Here is a 23,510-nt window from a genome sequence, read left to right as displayed (position 1 = left end):
GATTAGGGTTGGGCACCACTAGGGGGAGGGTTAGGCAAACCCAGGAAGAGGCTAGGGTTAGGTACCCCCAGGGGTAGGTTAGGGTCAGGCACTAGGGGGGAGGTTAGAGTTAGGCACCCCCCGGGAGGGTTAGGTTTAGGGAGCGGTAGGGGAGGGGTTTGTGTTAGGCACCCCCGGGGGTAGGTCAGGCACTAGGGGGGAGGTTAGAGTTAGGCACCACTAAGGGAGGGTTAGGGGGGGACAGGAGAGGTTAGGGTACTTACCTGCCTCTATCAGGATCTTGATTTTGTCGGGCAGCCGCTGCCGGGATTTGAACCAGCATTTCAATCCCATTCCATTCACACAGTCACATAGCAATGCAGTGCGACTACAAGGGACAATGGGAGAACCCTGCAGCTGGTCGTTAAGAACGGATTGGGAGTGGTTATGTCACCGTCAGGTGTCTGTCACTGCATCCGAGAGGCGGCTGCCGGCATCTCCAGGTAGAGCTTCCCCACCAGTGGCATAAGTAGAGAAACGCCTGCTTAAACCACAACCGTCTCCTATCTCCTCTGCACATTGGAATGTCGGATAACTGGTAACATGTGTGCAAATAAAATATGGTCTCAGCAAACGTTTAAATGAACCAACCACAAGGTCTTTTGAAAGGCAACTTTTTTTTTTTTCTCTTCCCCTTTTTTTTTTAAATTCAAAGCTAATTTCTTTATCATTTATGCACTTGAGAAGATTTTATGGAGCAATTATCCAATTAAACGTCCTTGGGGGGGGAAGGGGGGGGACGTCTGAATGGGCCTTTTATGTTCTTAGTCAGCCCTGTTGGAGCATCGAAAGTTTACAGACTTTTCCATTCAAGAAAAGTGCTTGGGTTGGTAAAGTGGAAACAAGCTGACTTGCAGCACGGAGACAATACCAACTGTGTAAATGCCATAGACTGACTTTCACTAATTGTGAGCTCCGACAGAAAACCTGCACTGGGCCCCATGTCTCTCGTCTGATGGCCTTAAAGGGTTAGAACCGTTGCTTATATAATTATTGGTTTGCTTTTATGTATACCTCGGGCCTCATCCCTTTACTACAGGACATGTGGTACAAGAAAGCTCCAGTTGGTAGTTGTAGTGGCTCCTAACGGCAAGTTCTTACGGCAGCGTTACAGGTGAGGTTTGGCCTCTTCCAGGCTAACAGCAGCGGGAATAGTGTCAGAGCTTGTCGGCTTTGCCGCAGTGCGTTCCCATGCACCGGTCCATCCAATTCATCCATCGAATCTCTGTTGCCCTTTACCATTTGGTGAATGGAGACCTTGGTTAGGGCTACATATCGTCCAAGGAATACGCTGCCACGTATGCTGGCACTATATAGATAAACATTATTAGTAACATAATATTTATTTAGACTGTAAGCTCCTATGGGACAGGACTGCGCTGTGTAACAGGGTGGTGCTGCACAGGCCTAAAAAAGGTGTGAAAAGTATATGACCGGAGTGTCCAAAACTTGTTCTATACTTATTTGGTCTGAACTGCCACATACATACAGTATATAATAATCAAGAGAGATGCCCCCCTGGACCCCCCCTGCAATTCCCACACAAATACCTGCAGTGGGGGGAAGGGCGGTGACGCGATTCACGCTGAATCGCGTCATTATTACCCCGCCTCTGCTTCACAATGCCGGTAACCTCTGCATTGTGTAACGGGGCGTCACCTCAGCCCCCTGCTCCTACACTAATGTCGGGTTATATCCCCGGCTGCGCCTCCCTATGTCACGCATGGCCCCCCGCTATGCTGACCTGGCCAGAATGTCTGCAAGCATGATCTGTCTTCTATCTATCTCATCTCTATCTATCTATCTATCTATCTATCTATAAAAAAGCGATAAAAAATTCTGTTAAATAAAAAAACATTTAAAAATTACCAGTTACTTATATAGCGCACACAGATTCCAGAGCGCTTTACAGATATTTGGCCATTCACATCAGTCCCATCCCTGCTCCAGTGGAGCTTACAATCTATGGACCTCATTCAGACCCGCTCACAAGCGGTCGATGGTTGATGCGCGTGCACAAGCCCCATAGCGAGTGAGGTTCACTCACTCCGGGGCTCGCTACAAATGGGGCGGCTGTTGATCGACAGCTCGCCCCATTTTGTAGACGGGGGGGGGGTGGCTGGACAAACGGAGGCGTTCCTGAAGGAACGCCTGCCGTTTGTGGGTGGCCCTACTGACATCACCAGGGGCTTGTCGCGTGTCCGTTGATCGCGACCATCACCTGGCCTCTCGCAAAAGCTGTGAGTGGTCACCCACAGCTTAGCGAGTGACCAGGAGGCAGGCTTTAAAAAAAAAAAGCGGCCGCCATCATTCAGAGCGAGCGTTCGCTTTTTGTGAGCGGCTCTGAATGAGGTCCAATATTCCCTACCACATGCACACCCACATTAGAAACTCAGGTAATACTTTTTGTTGGGAGCCAATTAACCTACCAGTATATTATTGGTGTGTTGGAGGAAACCAGAGCACCCGGAGGAAACCCACGCAGGCATGGGAGAACATACAAACTCCACACAGATAGGGCAGCGGTGGGAATCGAATCCAAGACTTCAGTGCTGTGAAACAGCAATACTAGCCACTACACCAACCGTGTTGTATTATCAATACTATATCTTATGAAACTGTCCCGCTGTAGCTATTCTGGGTTTCAGTATGTATTTTATGCTTCTTTTATGTGGCTTTGCCATGGCAGGAGTTTCCTCTTTGTGACATGTAATTCCAGTCAAAACATAATAAATCTTAATTTCAAAGGCCGTTCCAAAAAAATCATGATGTCAGCGTCTCTCTCTGGTGTTGCTGACACATTTGGGCCAGGACACGGGGCAGCCTGTGGTGTAAGGTCTAGGGGCAGCGCAGCGCAGGAATGCTTCATCTCACTCCCAGAGCCGCGGTGATGAGCGAGGCTGAACAGGCAGAGGCCCAGCGCACATCATCACTATAAATCATCTGATAACCATTGTGATATTGTCCTGAAATATCTCCGTGGCACGGAGGCCTGGCCCCCAGTTCTTTTGTAGTGATTATTATTGCTAGTAAAAGGCTTCATATCCACATAAATCCAGGGGAAGCGCCATAGATAAAATAGACTAAAAAAAATAAAATAAATGATTGGGATGATGTCTGTGAATAGTTGACTCTGCAAAACCACAAAAAGCGACACTCAGCACTGCAGCCGCGTCACTAAATTACTTCCTTCGCTCCCACCCGCGCAGGAGAGCCCCGTAAATTGCTCGGCAAGCTGCTCATAAAGACGTGCTCCGAAAAAGGTGCGGGAGAAGCTCGCAATGCCTGGGTGAGGGCCGCACAGTGGGGCCTGCAACACGCCACACAAGGAAAACCCCCATTAATTATTATTATTGCTCTCATATCGTCACAACACAGTGGTTGTAGCTGTCAATAAAGCTACTGACAGCCAAATAGCAGGATGAGGAAAATAGGACATTTTTGTCCTTGTAAAAGTCTATATTCACCAAATGTAATTTAATATTATTAAAAGTATTTAAACTACTAAAATAGCTCATAGTGGGGATTATAGTACACTCCTAAATGGTGCCATGTGTGAGGTGCGGAGGTGTACCAGCTCATGGGCAAAGTGTCCCTGGAGATTACTTTAAAATGTTGGCACACATGCTGTATGTGTTCTCTCACGGACACTGGTGCTGCATTGCTGGTAAATATTCCCACAAATAATTACCCTCATTTGTTACCTTCGATCAGGATGCCGGGCGCCGGTCTCCCGGCGACGGTAAAATGACAGGCGTCTAGATTTAGACGCCTGTCATTTAACCCTCACCGGGATTAAGCAGTCGGCAAGCCGGCTGTCGGGATTAGGTCCTCCGGCTTCCCGACTGCATACCGTTCTGAGGCATGACCACAAAGTGTTGTTTGAAAGGTCTTTTAAGAATATTAGGAGACCTGAAATAATAATCAATAAGCATTCTATTCCCCCAATGGGACCTCCATGCCCCAGCATGATACTGCCACTGCTGTTTTTCTCTTCACTTAAATATTCCCCTGCAGGCTTGCCATACCCCACTGGCACAGTTCAGTACAGGGAGGGGGGCGCTAAGACAACCCCAATGCCCGCGAGCCGGAAAGAGAGATAGGGCCCTCAAATGGCAACAGTCCCAAACGATGTCAGCCACAGTTGGGAGTTATGGCTCCGCTAATCAAGATGGGGTTCATATCTATCATCCACAAACTAGGTGGTGATAAATACACTTTGATGTTTTCTAGAATGCTGTATAGATTACAATATGATGGCAATTTGAATTCTATTTTAATATTTCTATATTTTTACGGCTAAAGTCTAACGGCCAATTGTGCCGGGTCTGACCCAGTAGATGATAAACTGTTAAATTATGATCTCTCTTCACATTTCTCTCGTCAGTTGTCTCAGAAAATTATACAAATACTTAAATGTTCGGCTCTAAATTGACTGGTTTAAACGTCGGAAGATGCTTTAAGTAGTAGTGTGGGAAGCCATTTACAATTATTACACTTTCCTTCAATTAATGTGAAATAACGGATCTCTGCATATGTCCAAGAACTCTCATCTCTTGGAAATTGAAATTGTCCAATGAATTTAAATCACTGTATAAAATGTGGGAGCACATGGCATAAATCAGGTATTCCTGTAAGAATATGAAAGGACAATTAAATGGATTGATGTCCTGCAGCTTCAGAGCAGAGTTTTAATTTTTACACTTTATTTTTTTTTATTTCTCTATTACATGCGGCGGAATTACGTCTCACTTAGTCTCTGTTTAACGGTATGACATAGTGTGTAAGATACAGTATTAACCTTTATGTTACAGGCAGCTTGATGTTACAATGGGACAGTGTTTGTAACCTTTATATAGATTTGAAGACCATTATACAGTGCCAACCAGAGCCAGGTTAAGTCGCACGGTATAGCACGTATGTTGTTGCACAGTAGCAGGGAAGCAGGCGGTGCATTACCGTACAAGTAATATGCATTGCAGAACCGACCTAAGACGCAATATTGGATCTTCTGCGAGACTATCGGCAATCTGAGTATCCCTGAGGTGAATCAGATTGACCCTCGCAGCTCCGAAATCCGAGGGCAGGAAGTCTGTATCAGAAGATTCAGACCCTGGCGTTAGCACTCCCAGAAAACAAGGGCGACACGCCCCTATTTTCTAGAACGAAGACCGGCACCACCCACTTCCCACCCACAAAAGGCCGCAGCATGTCATTTGGGCTGCAGCTTGGGGGAACTGGAAGCGATTTAGCAGAGGGAGACCTGCACATGCGGGGTACGAATCCTGCGCATGCGCAAGTCTCCCACAATCTGTGTTGTACACAAACCATCAGGTATTTTTGTAGCCATAAAGTGAATTCTGAATGTCGACATAATGCACCGCGACACACATAAAAATTGGTTATAGTCTGGGGCTCCTCTGTAACCACTGGTCCCTAGACAGGAGCCTCGGTGCATAACGGAAAATCCAGCTCTGGTGCCATCTACCCTGATAGAAACATGTTCATACATTATGTGTTGTTGCATTTTGTACTTGCAAAACAAAAATAGTCACAGTCGGGTTTTACTTTTGGACCGTGACATCGTTCGTTTTAAAGGGAATTTTGTTACCGCAAAGAACTGCAAATTTTGTTCGGCCTATTCTTGCTTATTGTGAATTTCACTGTGTTTGTCTACACTGGCACCTGCTTGCAGAGCCGGATCATCCATTGGTTAACCTGGGATCCTGCCTAGCGCCATAAGGGGCACAGACTACAGTACTCTTGCCAGTTAAAATGTGCTCATATTTAACAAATCGAGAGGGGAAATGGAGCCCAAAACCATTTATTCGCCTATGACACTAAGTGGTCTTAATCCAGCTGTGCCTGTTTGTCTATGTCTAGTCTGTGTGAGGAGAACAGGGCATGCTGGAATTTACAGTTCCACCACAGCTGCTAAATCACAGATTGCCCATCTCTGCCCTGTGTTGTTATTAGAAATGTCACTTGTTAATGTTACTGGTCAAAATATACCCTCTGCCAGCCTCCAGATTACTAAAAGTTCTCTCTGAGCGCACAACCGGCTCTTATGGCTCTAGAATAGCCCAGCGCTGCCGCCTGTTGTTCTGGTTGATGCCTGTTTGCTTTTCCTGTTTTTTCTCCAAGCAAAATGAAGGATTAATGTGCGCTGAGGCATTACGTGAGCATTTCAGATGCCTGCTTGGTCATTTAAGGGTTGATCTGAAGGAGAACGTAGCTGGAGCACTGGGGGGTTGCAATGTGCATTTTACACTGGGCTCTGCAAATCAGTTTCATTCACCAACTTTAAATGGCCGCAGATTAAGCTCTCGATAGCGGCATGTGATTGGTCCTCTACTCCTCCCAGACTCTTTTTACTTGGTGGCAGTGCCGCTGTAGGGTACTCGCAGCCTCGCTCACCTCTCCTGTATAGACCAATCTGGAGAAAAGACGCAAAAATCATCATCATCATCAACTCCAAGGCTTGCACTAGGTGTATGTAAGCTTTACAGATGGTATTGAACATATTTTCAAGATCAATGTAGCTTAAAATAAGACGCCTCTGAAGGCGGCCTGTTTCACTAGTGTCTGCACGGCCGTACTGTATTGCACTTACACGTGAACGTTGCTAAGCCGCTTCTGGAAGCGCAGCAGATGCAGCTGGAAATACGACTGCAAGCTATGCTCACCACTAGTCTGACAGCTCTTACAGAGCCCCAATCCGCGTGCAACTGGAAACCAGGACCATAGATTACATTTATAGTACATACATTTGGGCAGGTGTGACCGCAGTGCAATTGTTAATGCGCAAGCTGTATTCGGTGCTATGCATGCAGCCATTTGAACTGATTGCGGTGTACAGGGGGAGATGGATCCAGCCATGGTAGAGTGATAAAGTGAAGAAGTTGCCCTAAAGTAACCAATCAGCTTCTAACTGTCATTTACCTAGCACAGTCTTTGAATTGACAGCTAGCAGCTGATTGGTTGCTTTAGGGCAGGGGTGGAGAACCTTTTTTCTGCCGTGGGCCCTTTTTGATATAAATAACATTATTTGCGGGCCTGGTGCAGACCACGCCCCCTCTGTATGATGTCACAAGGGGCGGGGCCACACTCACCGTGATTACAGGGAGCTGTAAGGGCAGCGGCGTGACCGTCTGAAGCATGTTAAGGATGCTCCAGGTGGCACTGCTGCATAGATTCTGGCTGCAGGGTGCTATTCTGGGCACCCTGCTAGCCAGATGAGGCTAGCAGAAAAAATTTCCGAGGGCCAGACTAAACTTTATACGGCCTTCGGGCCTGAGGTTCCCCATCCCTGCTTTAGGGCAACATCTCCACTTTACCCTATTCACCAAGGCTTGATACATCTCCCCTACAGTATGGGTTTGATGTAGAAAACATACCAGGGGCGGGATGCACCAAACGGAAAATGCGGTAAAACCCCTGTTTACCGCATTTTCCGTATGCAGCAATCTCCTGGCCGCCGGGCTGCGATGCGGAGGGTAACGCCAGCTATTGCTGGCGTTACCCTCTAGAAGCCTATGGGCTTCTACCGCATCGTACTGCCTACGAGGGATCCGATCGGATCCCTCCCAGCATGCCCCGCGACCGTCCCGTCACTGGGCAGATGGACTCCCGGGTCATAAACCCAGAAGTCCACTGTGCAGGAGAGATCGCAAAGTACAGCTCTTATCGGAAGAGCTGTCCTTTGCTGTACAGATCGCATATGTTAGTGCATATGCGATCTGTACAATGGCGATGTCCGGCGGTAATTATTAGTACATCCTGCCCCTGGTCTTCCAAGTGACAGTGGAGTATGAAGGAGTTTTCCGACTGGACAACCGGCATCTGCTCTGTGCAGGATGTAGCACAAGGCGCTTATTAATCGTGCTGGCATCATACACGTACTTTACTAGTGACAATGCGTAGGTCGTAGTTCTGTTTTTCGTGAGAAAAATATCTTTATTTCTTCCCATGTTGTCATTTACATTAAATTAGAATACAAAAACATATGGTGGTGACCATCCATCTTATCTACTGTCCATTACACCTGGTTTCCTGCCCTTCTCTCGGGGATTCTGCAGACTGCAGAACCGCTAAAACCCATTCACTGGTGCCCCGTACAGAAAATACTGCACACATTATCACAGAATAACAAAACAGGAAAAACGCAAACCATACCCACGGTACTCTATTAACGTAGAGGATTGGATCTGTTCCCTGTCATCCTGCAGATCCTCCCAGTACACAGACTCAATGTTCTCCTGAGCATTCTCTGTGGCCTTGTCCAGTACATTCTGTCACTCAGTGAGCGGAGTTATGGAGGGAATATGAAACTGCTCAGAGGAAATGGGAGAGGGACCAAAGGAGCACCTGGTGCCTAGTAGGGGTCTGTCTCGCAGGAGAAAGTTAGTGAAAAATAAAATATATATATAGAGAGAGAGAGAGAGAGAGATAGTATGCGTATTTTCTTTGTGCGCCTGTAGTTTCCCTTTAAGCATGTGACACAGGGGCCTATTCATCATCGGAGGCTGTATGGCCCCCGATGAGTATGTTATCAACTCGCAGCGGGGGAAACTTGACACTGCAGCAATTCATCATTGCTTCGCTGCGGGGACAGCTGCTCCGAAAAGCAGCTGTCCCCTCGGTTAGCATCGCAGCCACTGTAGCTGCGTTACTTACCTCTTCCGCGTCGTCCCGGCTACACATGCGTGACCCGAGGTCAGGCATGCGCAAAGTCGCTGGGGAAGTAGTGAGGAGGCGGCGGACGGATCCCTCTTCGCATCCCCGGAACGCCTACCCATAGGAAGGAGAGGGGATCCGAGAACAAGGGCCGCCTGAAGATGGCGCTTGTTCTCGCAAGCAAACTCCAAAAACGTTCAGTTTTTGGAGTTTGCTGAATATCAGGGGATTCTACCGGACTCTTGATGATGAATGGGCCGGTAACTAAAATATGCAGAAAAACTAGCGTTTCCGCATGGTTACCGGGCCATTTAGTGTTGATGAATAGGCCCCATATTGTCACTGTCTCTGAATCAGGTCTTAGGGGTCTTTTTGCTAAGCCTTGGAAGGAGATAAAGTGAATGGAGATAAAATTCCAACCAATCAGCTCCTAACTGTCAGTTTTCAAAGCCTGTGACATGGCAGTTAGGAGCTGATTGGCTTTCACCTTATCTCTCTGTTCACTTTATCTCCGTCCTATGCTTAGTAAATAGACCCGTTAATGCTGGTGTGTCACTTTGGCTAAATAGCAATATCTCAGACAGCCAAGGATCTACAGAGATCCAGAAGAAAATCTGCAAAAATAGCAGCGTATTTAGCTCTGTATTTTTTTTCCCCGGTCTATCTATTTGTGAGACACTCGACTCAGGAGCTAAAGCCACGCAAAGTAATTGATACATCAGCAGTTGTCTGCTGTAACGAGGAGACGCCGTACACTTTTGAACCCGTCTTCTTTTTCTCTTATTTCCTAAAACAGATTTCTACTGTATTGGAATTTTCTTTATTTTTTTTTAACATTTATTATTTTTATTCATTTACATCATATGAGGGTCTCCAGGCCCATGAAAAAAAATGATGTGACTATTCTCATTTTGCTTTTTTTTTTTTTTTTTTACTTTTTTTTGTTTCATGTTCGCTTTACCTTTGTGTGTAGAGCTGAGTCTCGCCCCCCTCCCCGTGCTCTGACCTACCTGTGCCGTAAGATATATAGTGGTGCCGCCTCTTCCCTCGCAGCCTTACCTTACTCCCAGACAGTTGTCATTACCTTGGTCGAAAGGTCACACCTAAATTGAATGAAAGAATCGCAGTGCGTCCCTGCGTGATGCACAAAGGCGGTATTGACTTTCTTTAATCCAGTTTACAGAGGGGTGAGAGAATTAAATTAGATATCTAAGTAAAGAAACGGAGAGCCTTTGAAAACAAAGATAAGATGAGAGCCTGTTATTTTTCCCTCTCCTCGGAGCCCCGAGCTCCAGAGTTTTTATATTTTTTTTCTCCTCTTGCAGGTGTGTCATCGGATCCAATGCCTCGCATCGATCAAAAAGTCTGTCAATGCATATTTAATTAGTGAGGGGACTTTTGATTCTTTAGGCCGTCACTACCATATTGAATGCACTGTCAGGCTCTCACAAAGTTCCCCCCGCCCCCCTGCTGCCCACCCCTGCCCGTTGTTTGGGGAGATTCGGCATTTTGTCTGAGAATCTAGAACTTTCTTTTGTTTTTAGCTGCTGGAGCATGGAACGCAACTGACGAGCATACAAACAAGCAGGGAAAGTGTTTATTTTTTTGTCTAGAGAGAAAGGTTGAGGCAATTACATTTTTTTTTTCCCTTTTGGGATTTTATCCCCCCTTTTAGAAAGTATATAAAAGGATAACAAAGGCCTCCCATATTTTCCCAGCTTGAAGCACAAGATAGTTGTGGGTTTTGTTGTCTTTTCCGTTTTTTATGCAGGCAGCCTTTTTGTGAGTTGCTCATTATTTTTGTTTGCTCCCCATTTGAATACGCCATCCTTAAAAAAAAAAAAAAAAGACATCTCTTGTTGGGCACAGACGGGCATCGCCAGCTTCCCCACCATTCCCAGCGGGTTTAGTCGCCGCAGATAGTTTTTTTTTTTCTTTTTGCTTCCATGAAAACAGGACAGGATATATATCGTCCACAAAAATTAAAATAAAAGATGCGTGTGGTGAAATTTAGCATTAATACCATCGACTACTGGAGAGCCTGAAAGCAAATTAACAATTATTTGTGCACACCGAGCACCCCCTTTTTAATAATGTGAAAGGCTGGAAACACAACAGATGAAAGGCACAGGATAAAGAGCTTGGCTAGGAAATCGAATTTTCCAGTACGGTGCACGAGCAAATGTTGTAGCATTCCAGGTTTAAAAAAAATGATCTATCGGCTCTTATGGTTTTCCAGTATATTGTGCGTTCCATACCGGGTGCAACACTGTATTGTGGTTGCTATATAAACCCCAGAAAAATCAGAAAACAACACAGCCTACGCTGCTTGTAGGGATTAGGGATAGTCTGGGATATTTTTTTTGGTGGCATGCACTGTAAATCAGTTGTATGTACCAGTCCTAATGGTGTTATCTGGCAGCGCGAGTTGTAAGATAATGAGAACCTTAGTGTTTTCGGAAACCGCAAGGGCGTTCTTGGAAAATGGGGAACACCTGTCAATCCCATGCCTAATATTACCCATTGAGCTTTGTTGATCGGTTGCTATGGATTGCTGGTGGGTTGCTATAGATTTCTGTTTGGTTAAGATGAGTTTCCGATTGACTGTTATTGGTTTCTGATTGTTTGCTATGGATTTCTGATTGGTTGCTATGGATTAGCATGATATTTATATGAAGGTGTTACCCATAGCAACCAATACAATTATGGGAGGAGATGTATCAAACCTCCTAAAGAGAGGAAAGGTGGAGAAGTTCACCTTAGCAACCAATCAGCTTGTAATGCATTCTGTAAAATGATAGCTATACGCTAATTGGTTGCCATGGAAACCACTTCTCCTTGTCCACTCATACATCTCCCATGAAATAAATGACGTTTTCCTTGGCTGAAGGTTTATTCATCATTGTGGTGCAAGCAGCATGTTGTGTAACCCATAGCAACCAGGATTTTTTTTTTGCAATTAGCAAATTATTTTAGTGAAAGCAACCATACGACATAACTCCCAACTATCTCACAGTCATCCAACTCCTCCTGCACCCTGTACCTGACACATTCAACCCCCTAAACCAGGCCTGGCCAACCTGTGGCTCTCCAGCTGTTGTGAAACTACAAGCCCCAGCATGCCCTGCTACAGTTTTGCTATTAGGGAATGCTAAAACTGTTGCAGGGCATGCTGGGACATGTAGTTTCACAACAGCTGGAGAGCCACAGGTTGGCCAGGCCTGCCCTAAACGTTAGACCAGCATCCATCCTGTCTCCTTCTACTGCTAGCTCTAGTGTAATAAGCTGTGTAATACGAGCATTTCTATCTGGACGTCTGCTGGGAATGTGTGTGTAAAAGCAATAAAGCCATCTTGTTTTACAATAACTCTGCCCAGGGCAGATGGCCGGACAGTGGGTAATATAACTCGCTGTACGTTGCCCTGCACCAGGTCTGTGATCTCTATTGGCGAAGCCCTCGTATGCACATCACTGCCATCTCCCTGTAGGGACCACTGATCCCTGTGTTGGTAACTGTTTCTCCTCTGATTACCTATCAGCAGTGAAGGGAACAAATGCAGACACCCGCCATGTTCATGTAGCCTAAACCTTCTTTAATAACTTTCCTGTCCTGTACCTGGAAATACTGTAGTGAATGGACTAAATGGTTATGTCTGAATGCTTGCATATTACCTATGGAAATGCAGTTGTCCACTGGGCCTTCAGCCATCTGGCCTGCACCGTCCAATAGTTGCAGGCTGTACATAAAAGATAGCCGTCAGCCAGAGCCGGCCTACATGCCAAAACACAGCCGGTCAAGGCAAAGGCACCCAAGAGATTTATTGTCAGAGGTGACCAGTTTAAAAGGCGGTCACTGAAGGTTTACAATTGTGAATCATCATCCAGACATCAGCGCTTGCCACGGCATTAAACTGCGACACCTGCCGCACTCCTCTCAGATCACGTGCAGATCCACGCCGTATTTGTACAGCCAACTTCATGGAACATATTCGTTTCTTCTTTTTTTTTTTTTAAATACAGGTTGAGTCTCCCATATCCAAATATTCTGAAATACGGAATATTCCGCAATACGGAATAATTTTGGCATGACTGAGATAATGAAACCTTTGATTTTTGATGGTTCAATGTACACAAACTTTGTCTAAGGCACAAATTATTAAAAATATTGTATAAAATAACCTTCAGGCTGTGTGTATAAGGTGTATATGAAACATAAATTTATTTCATGTATGTACACAAACTTTGCCTGAGCCACAAAATTATTGAAAATATTGTATACAATTACCTGCAGGCTGTGTGTATAAGGTGTATATAATACATAAACGCATTCTGTGTGTATATTGGGGTCCCATTCCCAAGATATTTAATTATGGTATGCAATTATTCCAAAATACGGAATATTCCGTTATCCCAAGCATTTTGGATATGGGAGACCCAACCTGTAACATGAAATGATAGGTATCTGTAGAACTCTTCTCATGCAATATGATCTGTGTATTATAAATACTAGATACTGAGGAAATAAGGTTATATGGGGGAGAGTTAATAAAGCTTGGAGAGAGATAAAATTGGAGATAAATAGCACCAACCAATCAGCTCCTGTAATTTTTCAATCACAGCCTGTAAAGTGACAGTTAGGATCTGATTGGTTGGTGCTATCTATCTCCATTTTTATCTCTCTCCAAGCTTTATTAAACCTCCCCCTATGTACTGTATAAAAATATATTTTTTCCTTTGTACTACACAGTAAATGTTAAAGTTAGACCCAAACTACAATATCAGACCATCGCACATAGGGCCTGATTCAGACCCACTCGCAAGCGGCTGTCCGCTCGCAAGTGGGTCGATGGTGTGCACTGCGCATGCGCACGACGGCGGGAGCTCCGTCGTGCGCATGCGCCAGACGCGACGAGCGAAGGACTTTCCTTCGCTCGTTGTGTCTGATCAAAGGGGCCGTGCTGTCGATGTTGATTGACAGCACGCCCCCTTTGGTGGGCGTGCCAGGGGCGTGCCTCCCAGACGGGGGCGTTCCCAAGGGAACACCTACCGTCAGAAGCCGGCCCACTGACATCACTAGTGATGTCAGTGGGAGTGATTTTGGCTCTGATAGAGCCAAAATCACTCCGGGCCTTGCGGTTGAGAAACTCAAACGCAGGCTCCGGCTCGCAGTGGCGATGGTCGCGATGGTCAAGACCATCGCGGCCATCAACCTGCACGCTCGTATAGGCTGTGGGTGGTGACCCACAGCTATACGAGCGTCCAGGAGGACGCTCCATAATTATGGAGGACGGCCCTCATTCAGAGCGTGCGCTCTGCTCAGAGCGTCCGGCTCTGAATGAGGGCCATAATTAGTTTCTGTCGGTTACTTAATGACATGGCTGAAAGGGGCAAGTCTACTTTATACCTATAGCAACCAATAGAATATTAGGTTGTACCTGTCTAGTAGCGGCTAGCCTGTGAAAACAAGCTTCTGATTGGTGTGTATGGTTTTAGGGCAGAGTTGCTGCTTTCAGCAACGTTAATAATTCACCATGTCTCAGACAAGTTGAGTTTACCTTACTCTCTCTCTCTGTCTGTGTCTCTCTCTCTACATATTATTTATTAACAGTTTCTTATATAGCGCAGCATATTCCGTTGCGCTTTACAATTGTAAGCATTAATAGAACAAAACTGGGTAATAACAGACAGATATATAAGTAGGAAGGCCCTGCTCGCAAGCTTACAATCTATAGGGAAATAGGCATTGATAAATAAGGATAGGTGCTATATATTGCATTTTGGTCCAGCCAGAATGCACAGTTTCTTGGTGGGCTGCATGATCCAGTCACACCGGAATGTCGGCCAAATGTCATGAGGACGTGATAGAAAGACGATGTGTGTGGACTGTGAAAGGGGATATAATTAGATTTGGAAGCTATGAAGGTTATGTGGGCGGTTCTGGGATCTGATAAGCTTGCCTGAAGAGGTGAGTTTTCAGGGATCGCTTAAAGATTGGAGACTAGAGGAAAGTCGTATTGTGCGTTGTATGGCATTCCATAGAATGGGTACAGCCCGAAAGTCCTGTAACCGTGCATGGGAACAAGTAATCCTTGGGGATGAGAGACGCAGATCTTACATATGAACAATTATATATATATATATATATATATATATATATATATACATGCACACAATAACAGTAAATAAAGAATGGCTTGCTCAGTGAAACAACAAATAAATACATTTTGCTAATCAACTGGATATCTGTGTTTAAGCTGCCGCACATCCTCCCCTGGCTCTTGGGAAATCGCAATGAGTTAATGCTCAGGACACAATGTCAATGGGATATGCAGAGACCACTGCACTAAGTAATTCTATTGATTTAATGGAAATGCTCCCAATATGGATCACTCATTTGCATTAATTATGTATGGACAAATATTAATCTATTCATCTGATTACCTGTTGCCCCCGGATGATTGACAGCTCTCACTGTTTTACACATTAGTGCTCTGTGGGACTATGAAACCTGAGACGAGCTTCTTTATCATCTCAATTCATCGTCATGATGTGGAAGCAGTGTAGTCATTTATTTAGATTTACAGTGACGAGACTGAAGTTTGTATAATTAAAAAAATAAAAATATATATATAATCACAGTTTATTTGTGTGCATGTATATATATATATGCTGAAAAATAAGAAAACGTGCGCCTAATAGTGTAGTATTTAAAGTAAGGCAAGTAGTGCTCAATATAGGTAATGTGCGTACCAAACAATAACTTTCAATAAAGCTTATCTGATGTCCTGGTCATCCTCCTATGGTCAGGAAACAAAAACTGCCAATAGATTCCGGATGTCAATCCAAGGACAGGTACCCTCTTAAATGGACCTTAAATGAAAGGGCTCCAACCAAGCCCATACACGTATTATGGTGTAGTAATTCCTTCAGCCATTAAATATTTCTGCGTACCAGATAAAGCAAAATGTAGTGCGTATAAAGAGAAGTTCTTCTTGTTCTGTGTGTTACCAGGGATCACCCTCTACTTCATTCCTCAGGGGTATCCAGCCTGTACAGTAGGTAAAGTAGGGTGAGTGTTGCTGCTGCTTCCAACTTTGTGCACTGGCTGAAGGAATTACTACACCATAATACGTGTATGGGCTTGGTTGGAGCCCTTTCATTTAAGGTCCATTTAAGAGGGTACCTGTCCTTGGATTGACATCCGGAATCTATTGGCAGTTTTTGTTTCCTGACCATAGGAGGATGACCTGGACATCAGATAAGCTTTATTGAAAGTCATCGTTTGGTACGCACATTACCTATATTGAGCACTACTTGCCTTACTTTAAATACTACACTATTAGGCGCACGTTTTCTTATTTTTCAGCACCCATGTTTTCCCGTTGCCTCACGGATTATTAGAAGATTGCAGCCACCTGTTATCAGGAGTGTTTTTTTATCCCCATTCACGAGTGTCACAAAGAAACAATTTGTCATAAGACTATTTACAGAAGGAATCTAAAAAATTTGTGCGCCAGTATTTCTATATCTCTATGTATATATATATATATATATATATAAATACATAATACCACATGAGGCGTGTGACTGAATTACATAGCTTTCGCTGAAGATTAGTTAGATGTGGCCAACCCTAAAAGTACACCAATCGCAGGGCTGAACTAACCTGTAGCATTGGAGCTTCAGAGCGGTCATTCCACAAACGTTTGCAGAACAGCAATATGTGCGTGAAATGCGGCTGTATATAAAATGGGAGTTCATGCCCCAAACGCGGTTCTTGCACTAATGCTTCAGGTTGACACCACAATTTCCTAATGCTTATTATAATTAGTCCCCTGTTTTGCAGTACAGCATTAGGAGAGAATACGTCTAGAGAAGTACAATTAGCCATTATGTCAGGGCAAAGTATTCTCATTGGTGCTATGCTTCCAAAATTGTCTCTTATTTCAGAATAAATGAGCATATTTTACTTATGTAAAATGTAAATTTATATATGTATTATTTTTTGTTACCAGATTCAAGTCAGTCAGAGAGTCCCAGCCAGCCCAGTGAGGTTGATATTAAGGACCAGCCAGAAAATGGTGAGTTACATGACACAGCGTCACAAACTCTGTGTGTGTGTGTGTGTGTGTGTGTGTGTGTGTGTGTGTGTGTGTGTGTGTGTGTGTGTGTGTGTGTGTGTGTGTGTGTGTGTGTGTGTGTGTGTGTGTGTGTGTGTATCTATATCTATATATATATATGTATATACAGTGGTGGCCAAAATTGCGGACACTTTTTGAAATTTCAATGGTTCTCAACTTCAAATGCTTATAAAGACTGTTACACTTCACGCAGTGCAATGATTCTTATATCAAATGAAAGTAAATGTAATGCTGAATTCAACACAATAAACATAGGTCAAATATTTGCATTACAAGGGAAGTTATGCAGTGAAAACAACACTTAGGGTGAAAATCCCTGTGTACTTATGATGTTACTGTTCTATCAGTATTTCGTTGGGTATCCTTTATTTTTCAAGACAGCAGCACAGCGACGTGGCATTGAGCCAACCAATGTTTGGAGCTCTTCCTTCTTTATTACGTGGTGCCATGAGACAATTATAGCCTCAATTGTCTTTTATTGGATGGTCGCCTCAGATGTACCAGGTTTTTCAAACGGAACCACAAATGTTCTATGGGGTTCAGGTCTGGGCTGTTTCCTGGCCATCCCAGCACCTGTATGTCATTCTCCGTGAACCCCTTTTTTGCATATCCGTGCAGTGTGGCAGAGAGCTGAATCCTGCTGGCAAAAAAAAAATGGGGCCTTATCTGGAAAAAGATCCCTGATAGAAGGTAGAAGGTTTGGTTGTAGGATGGTGTCAATGTACTTTCTGCTGTTCAGTGTGCCATCTATGACATAAAGGCGGCCTACAGCATCTGCTGTCATACATGCCCAGATCACAACACTTGTAGGATTCTTTGTTGTCGCTTGAATGCAATCTGGATGTACCTCTTCCCGGATGCGACGTCTCACATATTTTCTCCCATCACTACCAAATATCGATATCTTAGTTTCGTCACTCCATATCACTTGTTTCCACTGACCTTCTGTCCATGCAATGTGTTCTTTTGCCCACTGTATTCGTTTCTGACACTGCTTTTTATTCAGCAATGGCTTTTTCCGGGGAATCCTACCTTTTAGGCCAACCTCCGTTAGTCTTCTCCGTACCGTTCTTGCACTGACAAAAACACGAGTTGCACTCAGGGCCTGATTCAGAGACGGACGCTCTGAAAGAGCGCTTGCTCTGAATCAGGGCTTTTTTTTTTTTTTGGTGCCACCACCTACAGCTATTGCGAGCGGCCAGGATGATGGTCGCAATGGCCAAGACCATCGCGACCATCGGGGCTTGCGACAAGATCCTTGTGGTAGGGTCTCATCTGCAGCAAGCCCGAGAGAGCTTCCGGCTCTAATAGAGCCGGAGGCTCTCCCACTGACATCACCGGTGATGTCAGTGGGGCCGCCCACAACGGCAGGCGTTCGCTTGGGAACGCCTCCGTTTGTGAAGCCACCCCCCCGCCACGCCTACAAAACGACATGCTGCTACCTGCTCATAAACGACAGCTTATTGGTCCTCAGAACAACTATTCCGATTGGCTGGTAGTAGCTGTTACTACAATCCGCTTCTTGAATCCCACGCATCTGTGCTTCTTTGTCTGACTGAAAGTAGCATAACTTCTCTTGTAATGCAAATATTTGACCTCTGTTCATTGTGTTGAATTCAGCATTAAATTTCCTTTAATTTGATATATGAATCATTGCACTGCGTGAAGTGAAATAGGTTTTTATAAGCATTCAAAGTTGAAAAACAAAGTTTATGTAATAATAACATAGTTGCCTTCTAGTGCAGAGGTTCTGCCATTACAGTCCAGGTTTTAAGGATTTCCGTGCTTTGAGTCCAGATGAGTCCAGATGGTTAAATCAAATGATCAAATTGACTGAGGTACTAATTAAGTCACCTGTTTTCCTTTTGCGGAATGGCCCGCTGTCCCCATACACTAGTATCACAGGTATCTCCTGCTTACCTTCCTCTCCCAGAATGGCCCACTGTCCCCATACACAAGCATCACAGATATCACCTACTTACCCTTTTCTCCCGGAATGGCCCACTGTCCCCATACACAAGCATCACAGATATCACCTACTTACCCTTCTCTACCGGAATGGCTCGCTGTCCCCATTCACTAGTATCACAGATATCTCGTGCTTTCCTTTCACTTCTGATGTGGCCCACTGTCCCCATACACTAGCATCACAGATATCTCGTGCTTACCGTACCTTCCTCTCCCGGAATGGCCCGCTGTCCCCATACACTAGTATCACAGGTACCTCCTACTTACCTTCCTCTCCTGGAATGGCCAGCTGTCCCCATACACTAGTATCACAGGTACCTCCTGCTTACCTTCCTCTCCCGGAATGGCCCGCTGTCCCCATACACTAGTATCACAGATATCACCTACTTACCTTCCTCTCCCGGAATGGCCCTCTGTCCCCATACACTAGTATCACAGTTATCTCCTGCTTACCTTCCTCTCCCGGAATGGCCCGCTGTCCCCATACACTAGCATCACAGATATCACCTACTTACCTTCCTCTCCCGGAATGGCCCTCTGTCCCCATACACTAGTATCACAGTTATCTCCTGATTACCTTCCTCTCCCGGAATGGCCTGCTGTCCCCATACACTAGCATCACAGATATCACCTACTTACCTTCCTCTCCCAGAATGGCCCGCTGTCCCCATACACTAGCATCACAGATATCACCTACTTACCTTTCCTCTCCCGGAATGGCCCCCTGTCCCCATACACTAGTATCACAGATATCACCTACTTACCTTCCTCTCCCGGAATGGCCTGCTGTCCCCATACACTAGCATCACAGATATCACCTACTTACCTTCCTCTCCCAGAATGGCCCGCTGTCCCCATACACTAGCATCACAGATATCACCTACTTACCTTCCTCTCCCGGAATGGCCCTCTGTCCCCATACACCAGTATCACAGTTATCTCCTGCTTACCTTCCTCTCCCGGAATGGCCCGCTGTCCCCATACACTAGCATCACAGATATCACCTACTTACCTTCCTCTCCCGGAATGGCCCTCTGTCCCCATACACTAGTATCACAGATATCTCCTGCTTACCTTCCTCTCCCGGAATGACCCGCTGTTCCCATACACTAGTATCACAGATATCACCTACTTACCTTCCTCTCCCGGAATGGCTCTCTGTCCCCATACACTAGTATCACAGATATCACCTACTTACCTTCCTCTCCCGGAATGGCCTGCTCTCCCCATACACTAGCATCACAGATATCACCTGCTTACCTTCCTCTCCCGGAATGACCCGCTGTCCCCATACACTAGTATCACAGATATCACCTACTTACCTTCCTCTCCCGGAATGGCCCTCTGTCCCCATACACTAGTATCACAGATATCACCTACTTACCTTCCTCTCCCGGAATGGCCTGCTGTCCCCATACACTAGCATCACAGATATCACCTACTTACCTTCCTCTCCCAGAATGGCCCGCTGTCCCCATACACTAGCATCACAGATATCACCTACTTACCTTCCTCTCCCGGAATGGCCCTCTGTCCCCATACACTAGTATCACAGTTATCTCCTGCTTACCTTCCTCTCCCGGAATGGCCCGCTGTCCCCATACACTAGCATCACAGATATCACCTACTTACCTTCCTCTCCCGGAATGGCCCTCTGTCCCCATACACTAGTATCACAGATATCTCCTGCTTACCTTCCTCTCCCGGAATGACCCGCTGTCCCCATACACTAGTATCACAGATATCACCTAATTACCTTCCTCTCCCGGAATGGCCCTCTGTCTCCATACACTAGTATCACAGATATCTCCAACTTACCTTCCTTTTGTGGAATGGCCCGCTGTCCCTATACACTAGTATGGGGACAGAATTCATCAAGCTCCGAAATTATTATATTTTCGGAGCTTGACTGCAGGAGCATTCGCCATCTTCAGATGGTGAATGCTCCTGCTCGAGGTCCGGGTTGTGAAGAGGGATCCGCCCCTGTCCGGCTCCTTCCGCCGGACATCGGGGCTCTTGTACGCATGCTTGACCTGTAGATCGCGAATGTGCAGTCAAGATTCACTGCTCCGAAAAGGAGCAGTGAAGCCGCTCGCGGGGACAACTGATTTTCGCATCAGCTCTCACCGCACCGTAGCAATGATGAATTGCCCCGGCATCCACGGCGAGTTTGAATGTTAATTATCGGGGTCCGATAATTAACGTCATGAATAGGCCCCATAGTAGGTTGGTCAGTGGAAAGCACTCTTGCATTGTTTTTGGTTGCGACTTAATTTTGAAGTGCGCCTGTTGTACAAAGCAGTATTCATGAGAATGGAGTCTGTAGCCTATCCATTGCCTATGAACCATTAATATAAAGAGATGTTCCAGTGATGTCACTGGACTTAGGATAAAGCAATTGCAGACTGCAAAAATATTTAAAGTGCCGTTGGTGGAGGCAGCCATTTTGTGTGCGTAACTAATATTCATATCGTAGAATGCTTCCTACCAATGGATTGGAAACCAGTCACGCACATCAGTAAAATCACTGGTCCCTCGGGTTTAAAAAATCCATAGTTTCTCAGTTCCTTTCAGCTCAGTATGTAATGTTGTCTGTGTAACCCGTGATAGACATGACTGACATGTACTTCTAATAAACTTTGGCCCTCATTCAGAGCCGTACGCTATTTGCGGTCGTTCGTTCAAAAACAAGGGGTGGCTATTCAAATGATCCGTTCGCAGATTGCAGTCTGTTCACACCTCTAAGTCTGAACGAGCGAGCAAAACATATGCTCGTTTATTTGATAAAAACGCCCCTTGGCCGCTCGCGCCATACGTCATGTCCGCTATTTATTAGATTAATCGAGTACATCGTACAGCGTATGAACTGCTCGCTATTCTTGTGGTTGGTTTTTTCAACCGCTATTTTGCGAGCAGTTCTGAGTTAAAAAAAAACAAGTGACGTGGTCAATGACGCTGCTGTATTAATTATGCACACCCATAAAACGCCCGTTTTGACCTTTAAGCACGCCTGCGTTCGAATTCCACTCCCCATTTTCAAGCACCTTCCCCTGTTACCACCCACATACGCCTCATTCTGTCACTCAAAATAGCAGGCACTCGCTATATAGCGTACAAACGATTTTCGGCCGCACTGACTGGTTCGCGCATGCGTACTAAAAAACGTACGCATGCGCAGATGTGCGAACATCGCTCGGAACGAGCGTACTGCCGCTAGCGAGCGGCTCTGAATGAGGGCCTTTGTGTCCTATCTGCGTTTTGTATATATTTATATTACTATTTTTAATCGCTCAGTTTCAAAAATTTCACTATTGTTGTTTTAGCACAGTTGTTTCCTTTATGTTGTATAATATATACACACACAATGTTGTAAAAACATCTCTATAGAAGCCTTGGTGTACGTGATTGAAAGGGACGATATGTTGTTACAGTTATTCCTAATATTGTCCCTTTCTAAGTATCTTTTACAATAGGGAGCACAACTGTTAAGGGGCTGTGGTTGCAGACCAGAATAATAAATATTTATATAGCTTTATATCACCATGCTGTGCAGATTAGTGAGGTAGTTGTCAGCATATGTTACCAGTTTTTATGGTATAATATATACTTTTTCTATTATTTACTTTGGGACAGGAATAGGCAGTAGATGCAGCTGTCTCCAGGAGTACATTGGACATATAAATGGCTGCGCTTGTTATCAGCTTAAAAGTCATTTTAACCCAAAATTGAAAATACCATTTGTGGTGGAGTTCCGTATAGTTATCATTAGTTCAAAAATATATACATACTTCAACTGACAACGTGATGATCCTGAGAGAGACGTGGATGAGATCTGTTGACTTCTGATTCCCGGTCATTGATCAAGCGCATTAATTAACAAGACGCACATGTGAATTTTCAGTCACGGTTATACTGTAGGTCTGTGTATGGCATAAGGACATTATAAGTCCTTTAGGACTACTGCAACTTTATAACGGTGCGAGATTACAGGCGATCAATATCACATAGTTACATATTTAGTAACATTGAATAAAGTAACATTGCAGTATTAATTAATATGCTAGTACAAAGGTTTCTTTAAAAAAATAAGCTATGATAATCGTGGCCCTTAGTGCATAACACTTCGCCCAAAATAAGGACAAAATTATACACAAACCCAATTGGCCAAGCCATGACTGGGTCATCCCAAACCACACCCCCTGTTCCAGATACCACACGCCTACATTGCTAAACCTGACCCTTTCTGACCCAGAAAACCAGGACTGTCCTGAAGATATTGGGGTTGCTGGGAAATGTGGACTGTAACATGAAAATGGCATTCTCTCTATCTTCTGTTTAATATCTGTATTTAATATGATGGCAGCAGACTTTTATAATCACATTCTGTCATAGTGTATCACTGTTTGAACTAATCTCTGCATATCCCAATTGGAAAAATTGGGATAAATTAGGACACACCTTTAATTGGCCCAATAAAGTTACCAAATTGATCCACACCCAACAAAACATAAAGCAGAATTATTTTACAGGTGTGTTTCCACAGGCCACGATGTAGACTTGTACTTGCCAGACAGTAGTCACCCTTACAGAAACAAGTAACCACTATAAGCCGCAGAACCTATGGGACCCTAGTAAAGATACTAGAGTTTGGTGCCCCTCCCACCTCTGTTTGTCACAAATCATGCA

General features: G+C 44.9%; 1 protein-coding gene across 1 annotated transcript in view; it reads left to right on the top strand.

The window, feature by feature from the left end:
* Positions 1-23,510, top strand: part of NFIA (nuclear factor I A) — a 317,707-nt gene that overhangs the window by 138,950 nt on the left and 155,247 nt on the right. The window contains 1 exon segment of the mRNA XM_088447871.1: positions 16,731-16,796. Within this exon segment, the coding sequence (XP_088303997.1) occupies positions 16,731-16,796 (66 nt within the window).

Source organism: Taudactylus pleione, unplaced genomic scaffold (assembly GCF_031769625.1).
Source record: "Taudactylus pleione unplaced genomic scaffold, aTauple2 ptg000442l, whole genome shotgun sequence".
NCBI lineage: Eukaryota > Metazoa > Chordata > Amphibia > Anura > Myobatrachidae > Taudactylus > Taudactylus pleione.
The sequence above is the reverse complement of the archived record's forward strand: the minus strand, read 5'-3'. Positions and strand labels throughout refer to the sequence as shown.